This window comes from Aotus nancymaae, unplaced genomic scaffold (genome assembly GCF_030222135.1).
Source record: "Aotus nancymaae isolate 86718 unplaced genomic scaffold, 86718_ANA_hifiasm-v0.15.2.pri h1tg000077l, whole genome shotgun sequence".
NCBI lineage: Eukaryota > Metazoa > Chordata > Mammalia > Primates > Aotidae > Aotus > Aotus nancymaae.
In genome coordinates, this window is record NW_026988492.1 from 2,081,583 (window position 1) to 2,100,838 (window position 19,256).

Consider the following 19,256-nt stretch of genomic DNA (forward strand, 5'->3'; position numbering starts at 1 on the left):
TACTCAGGTGAGTATTTCGAGAGTGAGAGTTTTTGATTAGGGTGGTTATATTGTCAGTTTCAGAGTGAGAATTCTAATGGTATAAATTTAATTTGCCTCAGAAAAATGCTTGGCTTTTTTTGAGTGGAAACAATATGTCATTAGAAAATCGCATATATATTTTTTCCTTGACTTTGTTTTCCCTCATTTGTCTTGGATTCAGTGCAACCATTGAAAACATCCTGTTATCTACAGAAATGTATCTTAAACTTACCAAGAAATTACCTGTCTTTTCAAGTGCCATATAGGCATTTTGTACTTTTGATATGTCTTAGTTTTTTCTGGACAGCAGTGTGATCAGATCTGAATTGTACAAGACAGGGAGTCAATTACCAAATGCTCTGGGCGCAGCTGAGTTTCATTGGAGCATAGTGACCTTCGACCTAACTCTTAATATATGTGGTGCTCAGTGCACTTACCTGTAAAATGTGATATTTCAGTTTATCACTAAGCATCTTCCAACCATAGTATCCTGTATTTATTGCTTATATAGAAAAAATAGTTAATAACGAGGTGATAAAACTCAATTTTATATCCTACTCTTTGAGTCATCTGTTGTTTTTCAAAGCTTATTTCTTGCCTTGCCTTCCACAAATTTCTTCCCAGGATGCTACCCAAGTAAGTGAAATATGGATAAATACTTTTATGAAAAGGAGTAACACATATCTGAAGGTCAGTTTTGCAATCGCGATGACAGGTTTGTATCACCACGGCACGTGTTAATAACTTAATTCTTCCCATGGTTAGATGTCTCTTTAGGAAATGTATAATTTCCCTGAAGATGGGGGAGAGACAGTTTTCATTTTGCATGAAGAGAAATTTTGCTGTTTGCCTCATAAGTTCTAAATGCACACATGTAAGTGTGTATTATATTTAGATTCAGTTAAATACCTTGATAATTTATGACTGTCTTCTTGGCAGAGATTTATTCATTAAGTGGTTAAAAAATTTATTTTTCTTAATTTTTATTTTATACGAAAAAACCTTGACAATACTGAGTGGTTAAATAATTTAAAAAACACTCGAAGAATGAACAAAGAGAGGCATTGTGCAAGTTGATGAGAAGAAAGGGTGGGATATTTAACAGTTAAAAATGTCTATATCTGCCCTTTAGTGTTTGCTCTAATTCATAATTAGATTCACCATTCCTTCCACTTATTTAAAAGGCACCTTACCTAGAGAGAGACATCAATATTTACAGTACATTAGTGCCATGGAGAATTTCAGATCTTGTGATGAGGGTTTATTGCTGTTTTATGCCCTCTTCAAAGCAATGTACACATCAAACAGTCTTCGTCGTCATTCCAGACCCAGTGACATCGCGCCAATCGCTCTGTGCTTCATGCAGAGGCTTAATTATTGACGATCCATGTCTTTGAATTTTTTTTTTTAATATTTCAGAGGTTATACTTTGAAAATCTATATATTAAATAAATCAGAATATTATGGGATTAGAAAGTTTTATCATGTTTTAAAATGCAAGGAATGGCTAATAGTGACTGACCAAATTACCTTAAATCAGAAGGTCTTATTATTTCTAATTACTGTAATGAACACAAATTACATCAGATTATTAGTAATGCTGAAATAGGCCATGGGCCCCAGAAATGTATCAAATCATAGGTGAGAAGACTGTGTTTTGTTCATCCGAGGCCAACACAAAATTACCTTCTTTATGCAATATTATATTTAGTCAGGACAGTTAAAGGTGGGAAACCTTTAGATGAATCTGGAAGTTGTGTTTCATGATTCATTTTGTTAAGGCCAGATGTTTATACAAATGTCTTTCCTTAAAATAAGGTGAAACTCGTGAAAAGACCTCATACCATTTGTGGCTACTATGGAACCATTCTCTAGAACTCTGTGTTGCTTGTCATATTTTGACTTCTTTGGAGCTACCCTGAGGAATGGCTGCTGAGACTGCTTTGAAATACTTTTATGCTTTTTCTAATACATTTTTCATAAATTGTTGTACATTCTGTCAGGATGAAGTTTGGTGGATGATCACTGGTTGAGGGTGTATGAACATATGTGAACTCACACCTTTTTGGTATTAAAAGGAACTTCTAAAACCAGTAGTGCAGCCTCTGAATTTATAAATTAGGGATGGAGGCCCAGAGAGGTGACTGATGTGCCAGGATCACGAGTCTAGGCCAGTGGTTCTTAACATGTGATCTCTGGGCCCTAAGGGATCACTAAGATTATTTCAGGAAGGCTGTAAGTGCAATGTTATTTTCAGAGTTTTATGAAAACCTGTTCTGTGGTGTTCACTGGGTTGACATCTACATCAGTGGTCCCCACACCCTGAGAGGCAAAAATGTAGATCACTTGGCACAAATCAAGACATTGACACCAAATGTATTCTTCACCCCACACACTCACAGTTTTTTAAAAAACTCATTTCACCCACTTTTTAATGAAGAAGCAAAATTAATTACTTAAAGCCTGACCCTTTAATACACAATTTAACATTTCGTGTGATGATGTAGGCATAAAACAGTTTTCCAACATACGGAAGCTCAGTAGTTCCTTTTTAAATTTTAATTTAATTTTATTTTTGTTGAGGTAAGGTCTCACTGTGTTGCCCAGATTGGTCTCGAGCTCCTGGGCTCAAGTGATCCTTTTGCTTCAGCCTCCCTGAGTAGCTGATGTTACATTCGTGAGCCACCATGCCCAGCTTCTCGGTGGTTGTCTTGAGAAATACTTTTATGCAAAGGCTTGATTTACATGCTGAGGTTTTTTCATAGAACAGTGTTTTTGTTTGAAGTATGGACAGAAAAGCTGGTCGTTCAGACTTGAGTATCTGGTATAGAGTTTTGTATAAATGAGTGACACAAGCCTGTCACTACAAGGCAAAAAAAAAATGGGCAGTATTTGTTGCTAAAGATAAAATTCAAACTTTCTAGTGAAAATTAGGTTTTGGAAAATTTATGTCCCACTGTGAGCATGACTGCTTCCCAGTACATAAAGACATTTCTGATTAAATTGGCAGAGATACTAACCTGTGATTTTCTGAAATAAAGAAATGTATCAACATTTGGTAGATTGACATAACTTATTAACTAATAGTTTCCAAATGATTAATGTTATGGAATTTTTCGTGGGTAGAAGATTCATACAAAGTGTGAGACAGACAAATAGATTTTAATGTAACAAAGAAAACTTCACATCCATACTGCAGCTGACCTTTGAAAAACCACCATTGCTCAGCTTATGGTGTGGTATCAGAGAAGAAAATCCAATATTTTCTGGAAAAGCTATTACGATACTATTCCCTCTTCCAGCTACGTATTTGTGAAGTTCTTTTTTTCCTCTATACACTTTTTCATATGGCAGCTGAGAATACATAAGCAGATATGAGAATCCAGATGTCTTCTATTAAGCAAAGTGTAAAAACATTGCTGCTCTTTCCACTGAATGTGCTTTGTTTTATAAAATACGATTTTCATAAAATTAGTTTATTTGTGTTAACATGATGGGTTTTATTATTATTAAAGTGATTTAATAAATAGGTATTTTAAAGTTGTTCTCATTTTCACTCCTAAAATGGTAAATATCGTTAGCTCTAGCCTCATATACACAAAAACACTTTGAGGTCATCAATTTTTAGAGTGTGAAAGGGCCCTGAGGTCAGCATTTGGGAACCACCGAATCTAGTCCTGTTTCCTTGTAGACATGCTTTCCTAGATTATATGTAGTACTTCCTCCATTTAACAGTAGTTTTATTCCTTTTCCTATGTTAACATTTGTGAAATTTGGATGCCTGTTGTTACAATATATGTTTATGGCTAGTGTAACGTTTCTTCCTCTTCCCAAAATGAAATCATGCTATGACTTAAAATCAGGATATGATTTCTAATTGCATAATTCTAGGAAAACAACAAAATTCTTCTTTTTAAAAAACTGAAACTAACGTTTGTATTCACGGGTAGCTAGAAATAGAACTTAATAGATCTGATTTGATAATTTGTGAGTAATGATTGAGCACTGACTCGGGAGCTTGAAGTCCTGACCAGAGAACTGACTTTTCATGTTCTCTCTCTGAGCCTCAGCTTACTTATATGTGGTGTGGGTCACATGTTTTTCCATGTGTCTAATGTGCCTTTTTTAAAGAAAAAAATTTCATATCCCTCTATTTAAGTGGTGAGTTGTAACACAGCATTACTAAACTGTATGTGTTTGCATGTGTTTGTGTGTGTGAAAACTGCATAAAATGCCTTATAATTTTCATGCGATCATAAAAAGAAGAAGAAATCATCAACCAATACACATCCAGATATGTAACAGGTACCCATCAGATACACATCATTGTGAGAGTTGGCTGTATGAACCTAGACATGCCCTGGGGTGACGTGGGGTCTTTTTATTTGGACCTGGTTATGCTGCCTTTATGTACTATGATGACTCAGGTCTTGCAGCACTTCTAAAGAAAACCTTGATTTCAACATCATTATGATATCATTTGGCATTCTTTGATGAGAACATGCCGTTGACTTCTGACTGACTGGGCCAGTTTGGACTGACAGGGCCTTGCTCTGTGGCCCAGGCTGGAGTGCAGTAGTACAGTCACAGCTCACTGCAGGCTTCAACTTTTGGGCTCAAGTGATCTTCCCACCTAAGACTTCTGAGCATCTGGGACTGATGCAGGACATGTGAGCCCCACAGTGGGCCTTAGCCCATAAGGGTCCTCGGCTTTGCCCGGGAAAAGACTTCAAGGGTGAGCTGGGGCTAGAAGAAAACAGCTTTATTGAAGCAACAGTGTCATAGCTCTGTGACTGCTTCTGCAGAGCAGAGGTACTCTCTATGGGCAAAGAGTAGCAGCCCAGGGCAGTTTTGCAGTCATGTTTATACTCACTTTTAATTACATGCAGATTAAGGGGCAGTTTGTGCAGAAATATTTAGGGAAGGTGTAGTAACTAGGACATTAGGTTATTACCAGGGAAATGGTAGGTAACACCTAGGTGTTGTCATGGAGATAGTAAACTGACATGGCATGCTGGCGAGTGTGTTTGATGGAAAGCTGCTTCTGCCCTAGCCCTGTTTTAGCTAGTCCTCCGTTTGGTCTGGTGTGCCAGCCCTGCCTCTGCAGTCAAGGCCTGCTTTCTACCTTCCAACTACAGAAATGTGCCACCATAGTTGCCTAGTTTTTTAATTTTTTTTTTTTTTTTTTTTTTTTTTTTGTAGAGACAGGATCTCACTGTGTTGCCCAAGTTGGTCTTGAACTCCTGACCTCAAGCAGTTCTCTACCTTGGCCTTCCAAAGTGCTGGGATTACAGGCATGAGCCACTGCACCTGGCTTCCTTGACTTCTTTTATTGGGTTTTGTTCTTTCTCATCAGCGTAGTAATCAAATCTAGGACACCTTCCTGAATTTGACAGTCGACATAAATGTAAACGTGGGACTTGAAATTGTATGGGAGTACTCAGTGACTAGGTAGTGGAAATAGAAGATCCAGACTTTATTTATTTTAATTTATCAGTATCACTGAGATGCAAACAAAAAGTTTAATGTTGGAAGGACTCAGAAGAAGGGCTGCATGATAGAGCATTCCCTGTAGCATCCTTCACATTGCAGTTTATGCGAACAGCACCCTTTCCATGAGCTCCATCACGCACCAGAAGAGACATCCCACAGGGTCTGGAGGTCCGACATGTACCTCCTCTCAAATCCCCTCTTTCCCCAGGTTCACATTGTATTTCAAGAGCTACCGGTATATATAGAGAAATGCTAATTATTTTTGTGTGTCTGTTGCAGACTAACACATTAACACAATGTTTGTGTCTAGTCTGAAGAAGATGATCCTAATTACTTATATAATTGAAATCATGTATGCAATGTATTCTCCTGAGGAAAATTTCAAACACAAGTAGGGTAAGCAGTTTTATTGTGACCAAGCAAATTCAGTGTCTAGTCCCTGAATTTATTGAGGGTTGGAATATACTTTTATGTGATTATTTTAATATAGATAGTGGGTACTGCTTTTGATCCTCATGTCTGTGCCATTTTTTAAAGGCCTTCCCCTCTGAGTTAATAGTGCTTCTTGTAGACTTACACACGCAGAGGGGCGAGAGGAAGAGGGAGAGAACTTGAGGTGTACAGAGGTACTTAACAGCTGAGTAATTAATCCTGTAATTGGAAAGCAACAGAACCTTTGTCTAAGTAACAGCATTGTCTAGAAGTATTTAGTCTTTTCCTGTCCACTCCTCCCTATTTTGTTACTTTTTTGCTTACAGTTTTTAATTTGATGATTCTGGAAATTGTACTTCCTCTTGGTAGAGAGCTTTCCTTATAGTAAGGGCATTGAATATTAACGTGCATGGATTCTTAGATGTGTATTTTTGTGAGAATGACTATATAATTCTTATTGGTGTTTATTTTTATTTTTTGGGGTGTAAATATAAGCATCAAAGGCATAATAAATCCAGTAATTATTAAAATCGTCGTTTACATTTCTTTCATCAAATTAAGATAGTCACCAACATTATTAAATTAGAAGCTGACTAAATTTTTGCCCTGGTAATGTTGCTCAGACTGTGTTATTGTTATGCAATCCTCATGGTGTAGAAGTCAGTGTTAAATTTGATATTACTGTGTTTCATATGCTTTTGTTTTATCTGATTAGTTTTAATTTGCTTTCATATATTGGTTTAAATATAGCCTTCACTGTATATAAATGGCCTGTCTTTAGTTTGGTATCCTCAAGGTCTCTATATTTTTACCATTGACCAGTGCACCAGTGTTTCAAAATTACCCCTCCTAGGATAGATAATGAATTTACTACTTTATGGTTAAAGCTAAGTCAGTAGGCCGGACGTCAGTAGGCCAGACGTCAGTAGGCCGGACGTCAGTGGTGGCTCACGTCTGTAATCTTCTAGCACTTTGGGAGGCCGAGGCGGGTGGATCACCTGAGGTCAGGAGTTAAAAGACCAGCCTAGCCAACATGGTGAAACTCTGTCTCTACTAAAAGCACAAAAACTAGCCTGGCTTGGTGGCTCATGCTTGTTGTAGCCTGTAGCTGCAGGAGGCTGAGACAGGAGAATCACTTGAACCCAGCAGGTGGAGGTTGCTGTTAGCCGAGATTGTGCCACTACACTCCAGCTTGGGTGACAGAGTCAGTCTCTGTCTCAAAAAATAAAATAAAATAAATAAATCTCTATTGTTAGAGGCTTTAAAACAAATGCTTAACTTACATCCTAGTTTTTAAAAACAGAGTACTCTAAACATAATTTAATTTAAATTTTGTCTTACATTTTTGAGTGATTTCACCTAGCTGCTGAGTGAAACTTTCAGTCCTGATTCCAGCTGTTGCAGACTCTTTTCTTCTTGGCTTTACATTTTTGTTTTCTGTTTCTTCTCTGCTGTGACAGTGATTATATTTGCCAGGCTGTTCTCAGTGCTACTGATAATGGTACAAGTGTTCATCTGAGTTTATTATTGATGTTGTTATCGCAATTGCAAGCAAACTCTTCTATGCAAATGCATTTGTTAAAATACTGCCTTTCATGTAATTGTATATATGAGTATATGACAGAAACTACCTGCAGATTAGCATATTACTGCGAGTATTTTCTGTCTTAAGTATAAATAATATATTTGGGCACTATACTTTCTGATAATACTTTATTGAAGAAACATTTTATTCAACAAAACTTCAATAGAGCAGCCAAATGTCTAAATTCTATAGATTTTTTTAAATTAATACATAATTGTATGCATTTATGGAGAGTTTGTGATGTTTTGATACAGTGTGTAATGGTCAAATCAAGGTAATGAGGATATTCACACCTCAATTGTCTTATCTTTTTTTATATTGGAAAAATTTCAAATCCTCTCTTCTAGCTATTTTGAAATATACAATAAATTACATGTTAACTATATAGATTCTGTATATTTATTCAAACAGATATGATGAAAAGGTAGATGAAATTTGCTTACTTGCTTAGATTCGTTACTGTTTGAATAATATATGTGATGATTATTTAGAAATATTGAGATAATTATAGCAGTAATGGTCGTTATAATATCACTCTCTCCTGAGTACACACTATATGTCAGGCACTGTTTATCCCCTTTATATTATTTAGTATTCACGTTACCCTGATGAAAGAGGTTCTGTTTTATTTTCATTTGAGTTGGAAAGGACTAGAGGCAGAGAACAGTTAGGCAACTTGGCCAGGGCCACATAGATAACAAGGAGTGAAGCCCAAATACACACCTGGGCAGTCTTGCTCGGAGCTGACACTTGACCACACCTCTTTCACCATGTAGTGTTTTAAAGGACCTAAAGAAATTTGCATTTAGAATGCTGACCCACTGTCCCCTTTTAAAAAATTGTAATTCTGTTCCTTAGTCTTTAGGATTGCCCTACATTCTCCTAACATGTAGTCTACCAACATTAGTATGTTATTTTTCAGCATAGTGCTTTTGTGTTTACAGATATGCCTCTTCATGTTCGACGCAGTAGCGACCCAGCTCTAATTGGCCTCTCCACTTCTATCAGTGATAATAATTTTTCCTCTGAAGAGCCTTCAAGGAAAAATCCCACACGCTGGTCAACAACAGCTGGGTTCCTCAAGCAGAACACTGCTGGGAGTCCTAAAACCTGCGACCGGAAGGTAACCACCTCTTCTTGTTTGTTGCTATCCCTTGCCCCTCCTGACTTCTTGGTGTCCATGATGAGTGTCGTGTCTTAGGTAAACCATTGGATTCCAGGGCATTTTCACGATGGTCTTTGTGAGTGTGGTACCAACTTTCATATAAAGGTTAGATAGAATAGACTCTATTTTATATCACACTTGAATTTTCTGATGAAAATCAGTGCCATGTATGTTATGCAATTATTAATGTATCCGCATTTTGGACAGATTCCATTTCATATGATTAAAAAGGAAAACATTTGACACAATGTGTACCATATAAAATTCCTTTCCTCCTGTGTCTTCTGGTCTCCTCCCCCATTTCTCCTCACAGACAGCCTCTTTATTTGCTTTCTTTATGTCCTTACAGGGATATTTGACACATGTTTAAGCAAATATTTGTATTGGTTCATGAGGTACATTACAGAACTTAGAACATCATGAACTTTTAAGGATGAAAATGGACCTCATGGTAATTTAGTTTGACTATCCAGTTGATCATTTTATCCTAAGTCTCCTTGTAAATTGAAATGTGTTGTCTAGTGTTCATAATACTTTCTTCCTTGACCTAATTTATTTTAGTCCTTGACCTAATTTATTTAATCTGAATAAAGAAACTTTATTTTAGTCTGTTTTAGAAAACTTGTTGGCTTAGTGCAGTGGCTCCCACCTATAATCCCAGCACTTCAGGAGCCAAGGCAGGTGCAACTCTGGCCAGGAGTTCAAGGCCAGCCTGGCCAAAATAGTGAAAACCTGTCTCTACTAAAAATACAAAAATTAGCCTTGTGTGATGACATGCAACTGTAATCCCAGCTACTCAGGATGCTGAGGCACAATAATCACTTGAACCCAGGAGGTGGAAGTTGCAGTGAGCCAAGATCACACCACTGCACTCCAGCCTGGGCGACAGAGTGAGACAGCATCTCAACAACGACAAAAAAATTATTAATTCCCTTTGTCAGAACCCTTATTGTTTCTTTTAATCACACCTCTCACCTCTTATTTAATGTGTATTTTGCTGAATCTGCCATTTTCACTTCTGAATCTGTAGATGCTCAATAAACTTCTGTTGAATGAATTAATAAATATTTTTTCAATGCACCCAGTAATTTAGCACTGTATATATTGAGAAATGTCGAGATAATACTAATCACATAATATTAAAAAGGATGTAGCTTTATATTTGCTTCATTTACTGTTTGCATAGGTATAAAAATACCTGTTTTAAATATCTCTTTCAAGTTTATTTTGCATTTCAGCACACTCCTCTTTGTACTAGTTCAAGTGAGAAAAAAAGGTGCATGGAAAACATAGATTTAAATTGAGAAGAATCTACTTGGAAAAAAGAGTATATTTAGTTTCTGATTATTTTGAATCATGAACTTAACTGTTAGGCTTGCTCTCCTGAAATATTTTGTTTTTGTAGGTGTGCTAAGGAACCACATTGAAAGATCTTCACATTAAGATTAGCTTGAAATGTTTGAGAACTTTATCGCAGTAGACCATCCAAAGCAGCAGAATCCTGTTTATCCATGGGTCTGTTTATCAATGGCATTTTATTTTATTTTGTTTTATTTTTTAGCGTAGACCTAATATAATTTGCATAGATTTTCACAAATGTGCAGACAAGTCAAGTTGGCAGTGAAAAATGTTTTTAACTAAATTTTCAACTATTTGAAGCACAGTGACTTCAGAAGCCATTATGGTCATCAGGGTTTTCTTTTCAAATCATTCAACATCTTGGATATGTGCGTCAGACTCAGTTGTAGCAAACAGAAACTGTTTTTTATCATAAAACATTTTTTTAACAAAAGGGATTTAACACTTAGAATTTGTTTTTCACAAAATTACTGGAAGTGTTTGCAGAGAAGGTCCTACAGTGTGGTCTGGAGAACCTTTGTAACCATGCAGTAACATAGATGTGGCTTGCCTGTGGAGCTACCCTCTCCGCTGTAGTGGTAAAGGAGGTGGTGGAGTCCAGGGACCTCAACTCCTCCCACCCAAGCCTGCCTACTGCACACTACGCACTGCCCTGCCTCCAGATGTATTCACCTTGCTTCTGTCAATGTGAAGCTGGAGACCCACCCTGGAAATGCTGCCAGTCATAACAGCCCAGGAGAATTAGGTTTCACACCACTGTTAAAATCTCATACTACTGAATCTGAGTAGGTGGAGTCCAGTTTGTATCTAGACCCTTATCTGCAGAAGAGTGTGGGAAATAGAGCATTAGCCTTAAAGCCTCTACAGCACAGGAAGACATGTCAGGAGAACGCTGAGACCCTCATTGCCAATTAACCACATCCACCTCGCTGACCTCCCCCCCCCCCCCGCCCCGGCCAGGCTGGAGTGCGGTGGTGTGACCTCAGCTCACTACAACTTCTACCTCCCAGGTTCAAGTAGTCTCCTGCCTCACCCGCCCGAGTAGCTGGGACTATAGGCACTAGCCATCACACCTGGCTGATTGTTTAATTTTTTTGTAGAGACAGGGTCTTGCTCTGTTGCCCAGGCTGGTCTCAAACTTTTGGACTAAGGTGATTCTTCCATCTTAGCTTCCCAAAGGCTGGAATTACAGACATGAGCCATCATGCCCAGCCTGACATTATTTTAAATAACAGGCTTCTATCATTATAGAAAATTTGACTAACTTATAGAATAGAACAAAATAAATTATTCATAATTCCAGAACCCAGCAGCGACCAGCATTTACACACACACACACACACACACACACACACACACACACACACGTTGGAGTCATGCTATGTTCACATATTTCCATCCTGGTTATTTCAACATTATTTCTCATATAATAGGGATTTCCCCTGGTGTGAATTTTATTACAAATATTTTAATGAGTGTAAAAGATTTCATTGTAGGATGTACTGTGTTTTCTCTTGATTTTGAACATTCATGCTCTTTTCCTTTTTTTCACGTTATAAGTATTGGTGTTGTGAGACATCCGTAAATATAATATTTATCTTAAAAATTGTTACATATTCAACAGTCTTTTTCCTTACATGGAGCAGTTTTTAATGTAGACAGATGTCCTTGCTTTCCCGTAAGAAAGGTCTTGATCTACATATATATTTCTAGATGAAGTGATACTCGCATACAATATACTTGAATAGTAACGTGTAATGAATTAGTCTTTTGAATTCTCTTTGGCTTTACTCTTCAAATACTAATCTTGCTGTCTGCGTTTTATGCTGTTTGTATTTTAGTCTGAGAGTCATACATAAATATGATTAAATGGTATCTTATTTTTAGTTATAAAAAGACTTCTCATCTTTTTAATATTCAGAAGGAAGGAAAGCATACTTGCTGCTTAGTTACAAAACATTCAGTTTATTTATTTCTGTTAAGCTCATGAGAGCTTACCTATGTTGTCATGCTTTAAGATGTTATAAATTCTTATGTGTGTGTAGTGGTTCAGGTTTTCTATATAAAATGGTAGAAATAAATTAGTTGTGCATTCATAGCCCTCTGATTTAGTGATCCCTAGTGGTTGAAATAAGTGAACATTCTTAAATAACTCATCTAAATAGTTAAGTGGTTTATAGTCTTCCAAGTTAAAATAGCAGAGTGAATTATTTTAGAATAATGTTACCAATCAATTAAAATCTCTTGTTTTTAAGCAGGAAAGTTGCATTCTGATATGTTAGAGCACTACCATGTCAGACTCTCTCCTTTGGCTCAAAACCACAAATGAGAGGTGGAGTCTTCAAAAAGTGGTCATAATCTCATTCCACGGTTAGACTTAGTGGGCAGGGTGCACAGATGGTGATGATACTCAACTGGCTGAGAACTTGAAGCGGCCAAGGGTTCCATGGGCTTCTGGATTTCTTAATAATTTTCATGGTGAGATGGAGAAAGTAGGCGAGTTGTGGCTTTTTTCAAAGTTCTTTGAAATACTCCCCTCTGTGTCATGTATTTTGTGGCCGACTACCTTTTCCAACTGTTTTAGGGAACATTTTGTTCACACTTTCTGTGGAAAGTTTCTTTCTAGAGGCTGTATTTTCATTTGAGAGTTAATATGTAGTTAATATTTTATCTTGGGGAAGAGTATTTCAGTTGGCGTGAATACTTAAATCATCTTGCCACCTCTTTGGTCCTTCTTATTAAGTTGGTGTTGCTCTGAATAAAGATCTTTGGTCTTTCTTATTAAGTCGGTGTTGCTCTGAATAAAGAGGCCAGCTAGTCTGTGGAGAGCATGTGATTCATCCCAAGAAAGATGTAATGAGCACTTAGAAGAATCAGCCTACCATGAGGGGTTGAGAATAAAGACTGTGGACCATTTCACTGTGCAGTTGCTACAAGCCATTGTTCCTTCCCTCTAAGTGATGAGTGGTATTATTTTTCTAAATTATATTTTCCCCTAAACAATTAACATAGGTAGACTTAGTATAAAAACCAGGTGGACAAGTTTCCAAAAGAGATTCTTAGCTGATTAGGGAGAGGGGAAGAAGGTAATAAAGGGAACCTATTGCAATGGCATCATTAGCTTCCTTTTCTTTTGGTTTTTTTAAAGGGAGACCTTGAAGTGTTTCTTACTCCCTGGGTTTATTTCTGTTTGATTTAGTTGCTTAGCATGTTTGGTATTTTTCCAGTACCCCTGATACAACCTGTTGTAAGAGATGCTTTCTTAGTTATGTCTTTGTCATCTTGCTTTTCTTAATATTAGAAGGGTGAGATGTTCTAAGTTTAGAAAATTATTTTTATAAACATTTTTGTAGTTTATTTTAAGGTTCCTTATCACTTTTTCTCCCTGATAATAATACAGCTTGCTCTTTGCATATGTTCAGTAATAAGGGTATACAGAAGCAGGGAAATACCATCAGGCTACTGTATCCATGGGTTCCACGTTCATGAGTTCTACCAAGATTAGATTGAAAATACTTAGAACAACAACAAAAAAAGAATGGTTGTGTCTGTACTGAACATGTAGAAACTTTTCTTTGTCCTAATTTCCTAAACAGTACAGTATAACAACTACTTATGCAAAGCATTTTCTTTGTATTAGGTCATGTAAGTCATCTAGAGATCTTTTAAACTATATGGGAGGATGTACATAGGTTATGTGCAGTACTCCACTTTTTTATGTAAGAGACTTGAGCATCTGTGGATTTTGGTATCTGCGAGGGGTCTTGGAACCAGTCCCCATGGATACTGAGGGATGATTGTAATTTGAAATTTTGAAGATGAGAAATAATGACATTTTGATGTATTAACTTCGGGACTTCCGTGGAGCATGGCTCTATACAGATGTGGGCTATTCTTATTACCAGGGGGAACCATCCAAGTATAGTTTAATTTCCAGCAATTTCCCCCAATTTCTGCTGTATTGAGAGAATTTTTCTGTGCCTCATAAATATGGATAGTTTGCATAATGTTATGTGCTGATTTTTTATAATGTTTAACTTTATTTGATTGTTTTTTCTGTCGTATGACATTTATATTTTTGCCAATTTTGTTTGCCCTTATAAGTAACCTTTAGAAGTATTCTTCAGAGAATGTCCTTATGTATCAATTTATATTGGCATCTCTGATTATTTTCTTTGACTAGATTCCTCAAGTAGATTTATTTGGTAAGGAGATGAACATTTTTAAAGTTATTGGTAATTGTTTGACAAAAATTCAAGCCTAATAAAGTATGACGTACTTAGGATGTATAAAATGTTCCGAGAAGTCCTAGATACGTTAGGAGTGAGGCTTGGGGGTGGTGGTGAAGGAAACAAGCTGCTGGTACTACTCCTGAATTCCAGAACTTACTGTCTTACTCTGTAGCTTAAGGGTTCTACATGAGTGTGCATCAGAATTACCTGTGGACTTTCAAGAAATGAAACGTAGGCATTGCTGACACCACCAGATTCCTTTACCTGCTCCAGAAAATAAGTGTGTTTCTTTAAAGCTGTTTTGTGGTTTGCAGAGCCCAGTCTTATTTTTGCCCCGCAAAACCTCAGGTCTAGCTGAAAACAGAAAGTGTGGTTACATTTTAAGAGAGGGCAAATAGGAGTATAGTCATGCCTCTCTTAATGACAGAGATGCATCCTGAGAATTGAATTGTTAGGCGATTTCTTACTTGTTTGAACATCATGGAGTGCACTGACACAAACCTAGATGGTGTAGCCTACAACTCGCCTAGGTTACATGGTATATCCTGTTCTTCTAGGCTGTAAACCTGTAAGCATGCAGCTATACTGAATAGGCAACTGGGACACAATGCATCTATATTTAGATATCTAAACAGAAAAAGTACGGTAAAAATACAGATTGTAATCTTATGGGACCACCATTGTATATGCGGTCCATTGTTTACAGGAACGTCGTTATGGGGTGCATGACTGTATAATGATTTTTTCGAGATATCTTTAAGCTAATTTTTCTATTACAGCAGAATAGAGTCTGGTATATTTACTATATTTGGGTTTGTGGGATTTCACTTCCTCTTATACTTAGATTGCACAAATTTATCATTTTCAAAAGATAATTAAATTAATGTTCAGTCTTTTAAAAGTCCCCCCCTTTTTTTTTTGCCACAACTCATTGAATATTGGATATTGACTATCAATGCAAAAATAGAACTGGAAATACTTTTCTAGATAGAAGGCTTAATGAAAACAATGTTTCTGTCTACTGTTTCTTTCTGTGTTCCTTCCTTCCTTTGAAAACCCTTTGTTTCTCTTCCTTTTCCCTTCCCCTCCCCTTTCCCTCCCCTTCCCTCCCCCTTCCCCTCCCCTTCACCTCCCCATCCCCTCCCCCTTCCCCTTCCCCTACGTCTCCCCCTCCCCTTCCCTTTCCCCTTCTCCTTTCCCTACCCCTTTCCCCTTCTCGTTCCCCTACCCCTTTCCCTTTCCCCTCCCCTTCCCCTTTCCCTACCCCTTCCTTTTCCCCTTTCCCTACCCCTTCTTATTCCCCTTCCCCTACCCCTTCCATTTCCCCTTTTCCCTTACCTCTTCCTTTTCCCCTTTCCCTTCCCCTTCCCCTCCCCTTCCCTTCCCCTTTCCTTCCATTTCCCTTTCCCCTTTCCCACCCCTTCCCCTTCCTCTCCCCTTCCCCTCCCCTCCCTCTTCCCCTCCCCGTTGCCCTTCCCCTTCCCCTTCCCCTCCCCACCTGTACCCCACCCTTTCCACTCCCCTTCCCCTTCTTCTTTTGCCACTGTCTGGCTCTGCTCTATTGCCCGGGCTGGAGTGCAGTGGTGTGATCATGGCTTATTGCAGTTTCAACTCCTGAGTTCAAGTGATCCTCCCATCTTAGTCCATGGAGTAGCTGGGAATACAAGCATGGACCACATCTCCCAGCTAGTGTTTTTTTTTTTTTTTTTTAAGAGATGGGCATCTCACTATGTTGCCCAGGCTAGTCAAACTCCTGGGCTCAAGTGTTCCTCCCATCTTGGCCTCCCAGTGTGTTTGGATTACAGGCCTGAGCCAGTTTGACTTCTTGATTTCTGCTTTTCATCATTTCTTCTTTCTAATTGACAAGGCCGATTGTCACATTAGTAAGTTTGAAAGCACTATTTTATTTCTAAACTATGTTTTTCAAAGTTTATTTTTTTTTTTTCTTTACGCTCTGTTGGGTTTGAAGAAGATTATTTAAAACCACAAAGTACACTTGACCAGTTGGCTGCTGAGAGGAAATTGTTTATCTTTTGGTTATTTGTGAGTCAAGCGTAGCTCCCAGCATTGTGGTAACCATCCAAAACCTCAAAGGATGAGCTGAGATAGTTCTTTAGAACCACATGTCCTCTGCGACAGACCTGTAGCTCTGTTTAATTTTCTGCGGCATTAGTTTCAAGGGAGATTCAGCTGAGAGTAGACCTTAAACTATTCTGCTGCAACATTTGTATTTCCTGTTAGAGGTCTCTATAACTATAAAATTTACCCTTCTGTTTTGCATATTAAAATAATTTGAACGCAGCACATTTTCGGACTTCCGTCAGTTATGGTTATAATTGTTTCTATAATAGGCTGGCCTCACTGGTCTGAGTTATTAATAACCTAATCTCATCTATTTCTTTGCCACATTTAGGAATACAGTCCGCCTTCACATGCTTTAAATGTTTTGTGTTCAAAATAATAAAATCCTAAGGTGTTACTGATAAAATTTTGGAGACTGGATGCCATATTTTAGAGTTCACAAACCACTACAGGAGTATAAATCCCAAATAAAGTCAGAAGCCTTCTTGTGTGCCCTCAAAGTTACACATAGCACAGAGGGAAATGAATATGTTACACCTGATTACTTTGACTTAAGGGAGAGGACCAGGAAGTGTCATTGGTTAAACTATATGGAACAAAATTTTACATAGTTTATGTACATTGAAAAATATTTTAAACTCAATTTATCTCATTTTATCTTTTTTTTTTCCTTTTTCTTGAGATGGAGTCTCACTCTGTTGCCCAGGCTAGAGTGCAATGGCATGATCTCAGCTCACTGCAACCTCTGCCTCCCGGGTTCAACAATTCTCCTGCTTCAGCCACCTGAGTAGCTGGGATTGCAGGTGCCCACCACCATGCCCAGCTAATTTTTGTGTTTTTAGTAGAGACGGGGTTTCACCATGATGGCCAGGCTGGTCTTGAATTCTGACCTCAGGTGATCCACCTGCGTCAGCCTCCCAAAGTGCTGGGATTATTGGCATAAGCCACTGTGCCTGGCTTCAGCTTTTTAAGCTAGTTTCTAAATTTTTTATAATTCAGCTTATAAACCCACCTGTTTTGAGCTATGAGGTTAGATCTAGTCCCTTCAAGTCCTGTTATTAACAAGAAGAGTATCAGATGGATTGCTGCGACTAGAGCACCTGTTTGCATTCTAAGGGCTCTGGCTTTGAGCATTCTTTCTTTTACCTTGCATATATTCCTGGTCCTGTTATGATCTGGGCTGCCTTTGGAGAAATATGTTCCAGTCAACATTTTCGAAATTTTGGAGTGGTAATGGTTTCAATCTATCCTACCTGTAAGCCATATCTGTTTTCGAGGTTTTAATATTTTTAGTAATGATAACCAAGTTGTTTTTGAATACTTGCTATTCCTAGGCACTATGCCATGCTTGCCATGTTATAGATTATATCTCATTTAGTTATACCTATACCAGAAGCATACGTACTGTTGCTATACCCATTTTAATGATGAGCAAATAGAGCCTTAGAGAGTTTAAATAACTCACCTAATAATTGAACCAGCTGTTAAAGTTGTGATATGAACGTGCTGAGTTCTCATGGCTGAATACTTGCACCTTTTTCTTTAATTTTTGTTGGGACATCTTTTTGCAATAGCTGTTTTATTTCCACTTTAGTTAGATTATGTTTTTTTGGTGGGTACGGGAGGGTAAGGTTTCAACAGAAATTACTCAAATTCCCTGAATCACATTTTCTAGAATTGTAGTTTTTAGCCATAAATGGAGGACAGAAATAGTCTCCTTGAATATTAATATCCTGTTTAGAGAACATGCCTTTTCCTCTAATGCAGTGGCAGAGAGGAACTCAGTTGTTTAGAAGTTTGTGCCATCCATTTTTTTTTACTCTAAATGCTTCCCATGTGGCGTTGTAATTCTCCAGAAAAGTCATTACTGTATGAGAAACAATATGTAGGGTAAGATTATGATAAATGAAAATAAACACTTTCTACATTAAGAAAAGAAAGTATCTGTGGAGGTAGTGTACCTGAGGAGGCACTTTCACAATTAAGGGGAAAGCTAAGGTTGACTGTACCTAGGGACTTTCACAGAAATTACCCAATTCTTCTGCTCATCCATCCAGTCCTTTAGAATTTGGATTGTGGGCTGAAAACTGGAAGTAAGTGATAATTATTTTACCTTGTCAGGCTAGTTTTATGTGATGTAAATGTCTTCATTTTCAAAGTTTAGTAATTTATTTAAATGTACATGTATATATACATTCATTCTTAAATTCAGATGGAAAATATTTAGATAAATATAAAATATTTATGATGCACATCTAAATAATGTATAAGGCTGTAGGTATTTTGGAATCAGGCAGCCACTATAGGTTTTACTTTCTCTCCCTTGCTCTCTAGCATCTGTTCCCTTCCTTTGGTGTTGTGCAAAGTACTCTTGATGCAAGATGCTATTGTTACTTACAATTTTGGTTTTGGAGCATACATATTTAGAGTTGCGTATTTTTGAAAGAAAATGAAATGTCGTTGGATATTTCTTGCCTTCAAAGTTAAGCACTTTCTAAAATGTTTTTAAATTGTTTCAGATATAGGTTTGTCTCTCAGAGTTAAGCAGCTTTAGTCGTGTTGCTCCTCATGTTTAGTGTAGTGTAAGAAAGTGAGTCAAGATCTTCAAAAAAAATTTTTTTTTTTTTTTTGAGACAGAGTTTTGCTCTTGTTACCCAGGCTGGAGTGCAATGGCGCGATCTCGGCTCACCGCAACCTCCGCCTCCTGGGTTCAGGCAATTCTCCTGCCTCAGCCTCCTGAGTAGCTGGGATTACAGGCACGCGCCACCATGCCCAGCTAATTTTTGTATTTTAAGTAGAGACAGGGTTTCACCATGTTGACCAGGATGGTCTTGATTGCTTGACCTCGTGATCCACCCGCCTCGGCCTCCCAAAGTGCTGGGATTAC

The 19,256-nt window shown here is 37.7% G+C and overlaps 1 protein-coding gene across 20 annotated transcripts in view; it reads left to right on the top strand.

Moving 5' to 3' along the window:
• Positions 1-19,256, top strand: part of PARD3 (par-3 family cell polarity regulator) — a 704,358-nt gene that overhangs the window by 332,067 nt on the left and 353,035 nt on the right. For all 20 annotated transcript variants that reach the window (XM_021665196.2, XM_021665212.2, XM_021665198.2 and 17 more), the window contains exon 4: positions 8,476-8,654. In XM_021665196.2, the coding sequence (XP_021520871.2) occupies positions 8,476-8,654 (179 nt within the window). The remainder of the gene's footprint in view (positions 1-8,475; positions 8,655-19,256) is intronic.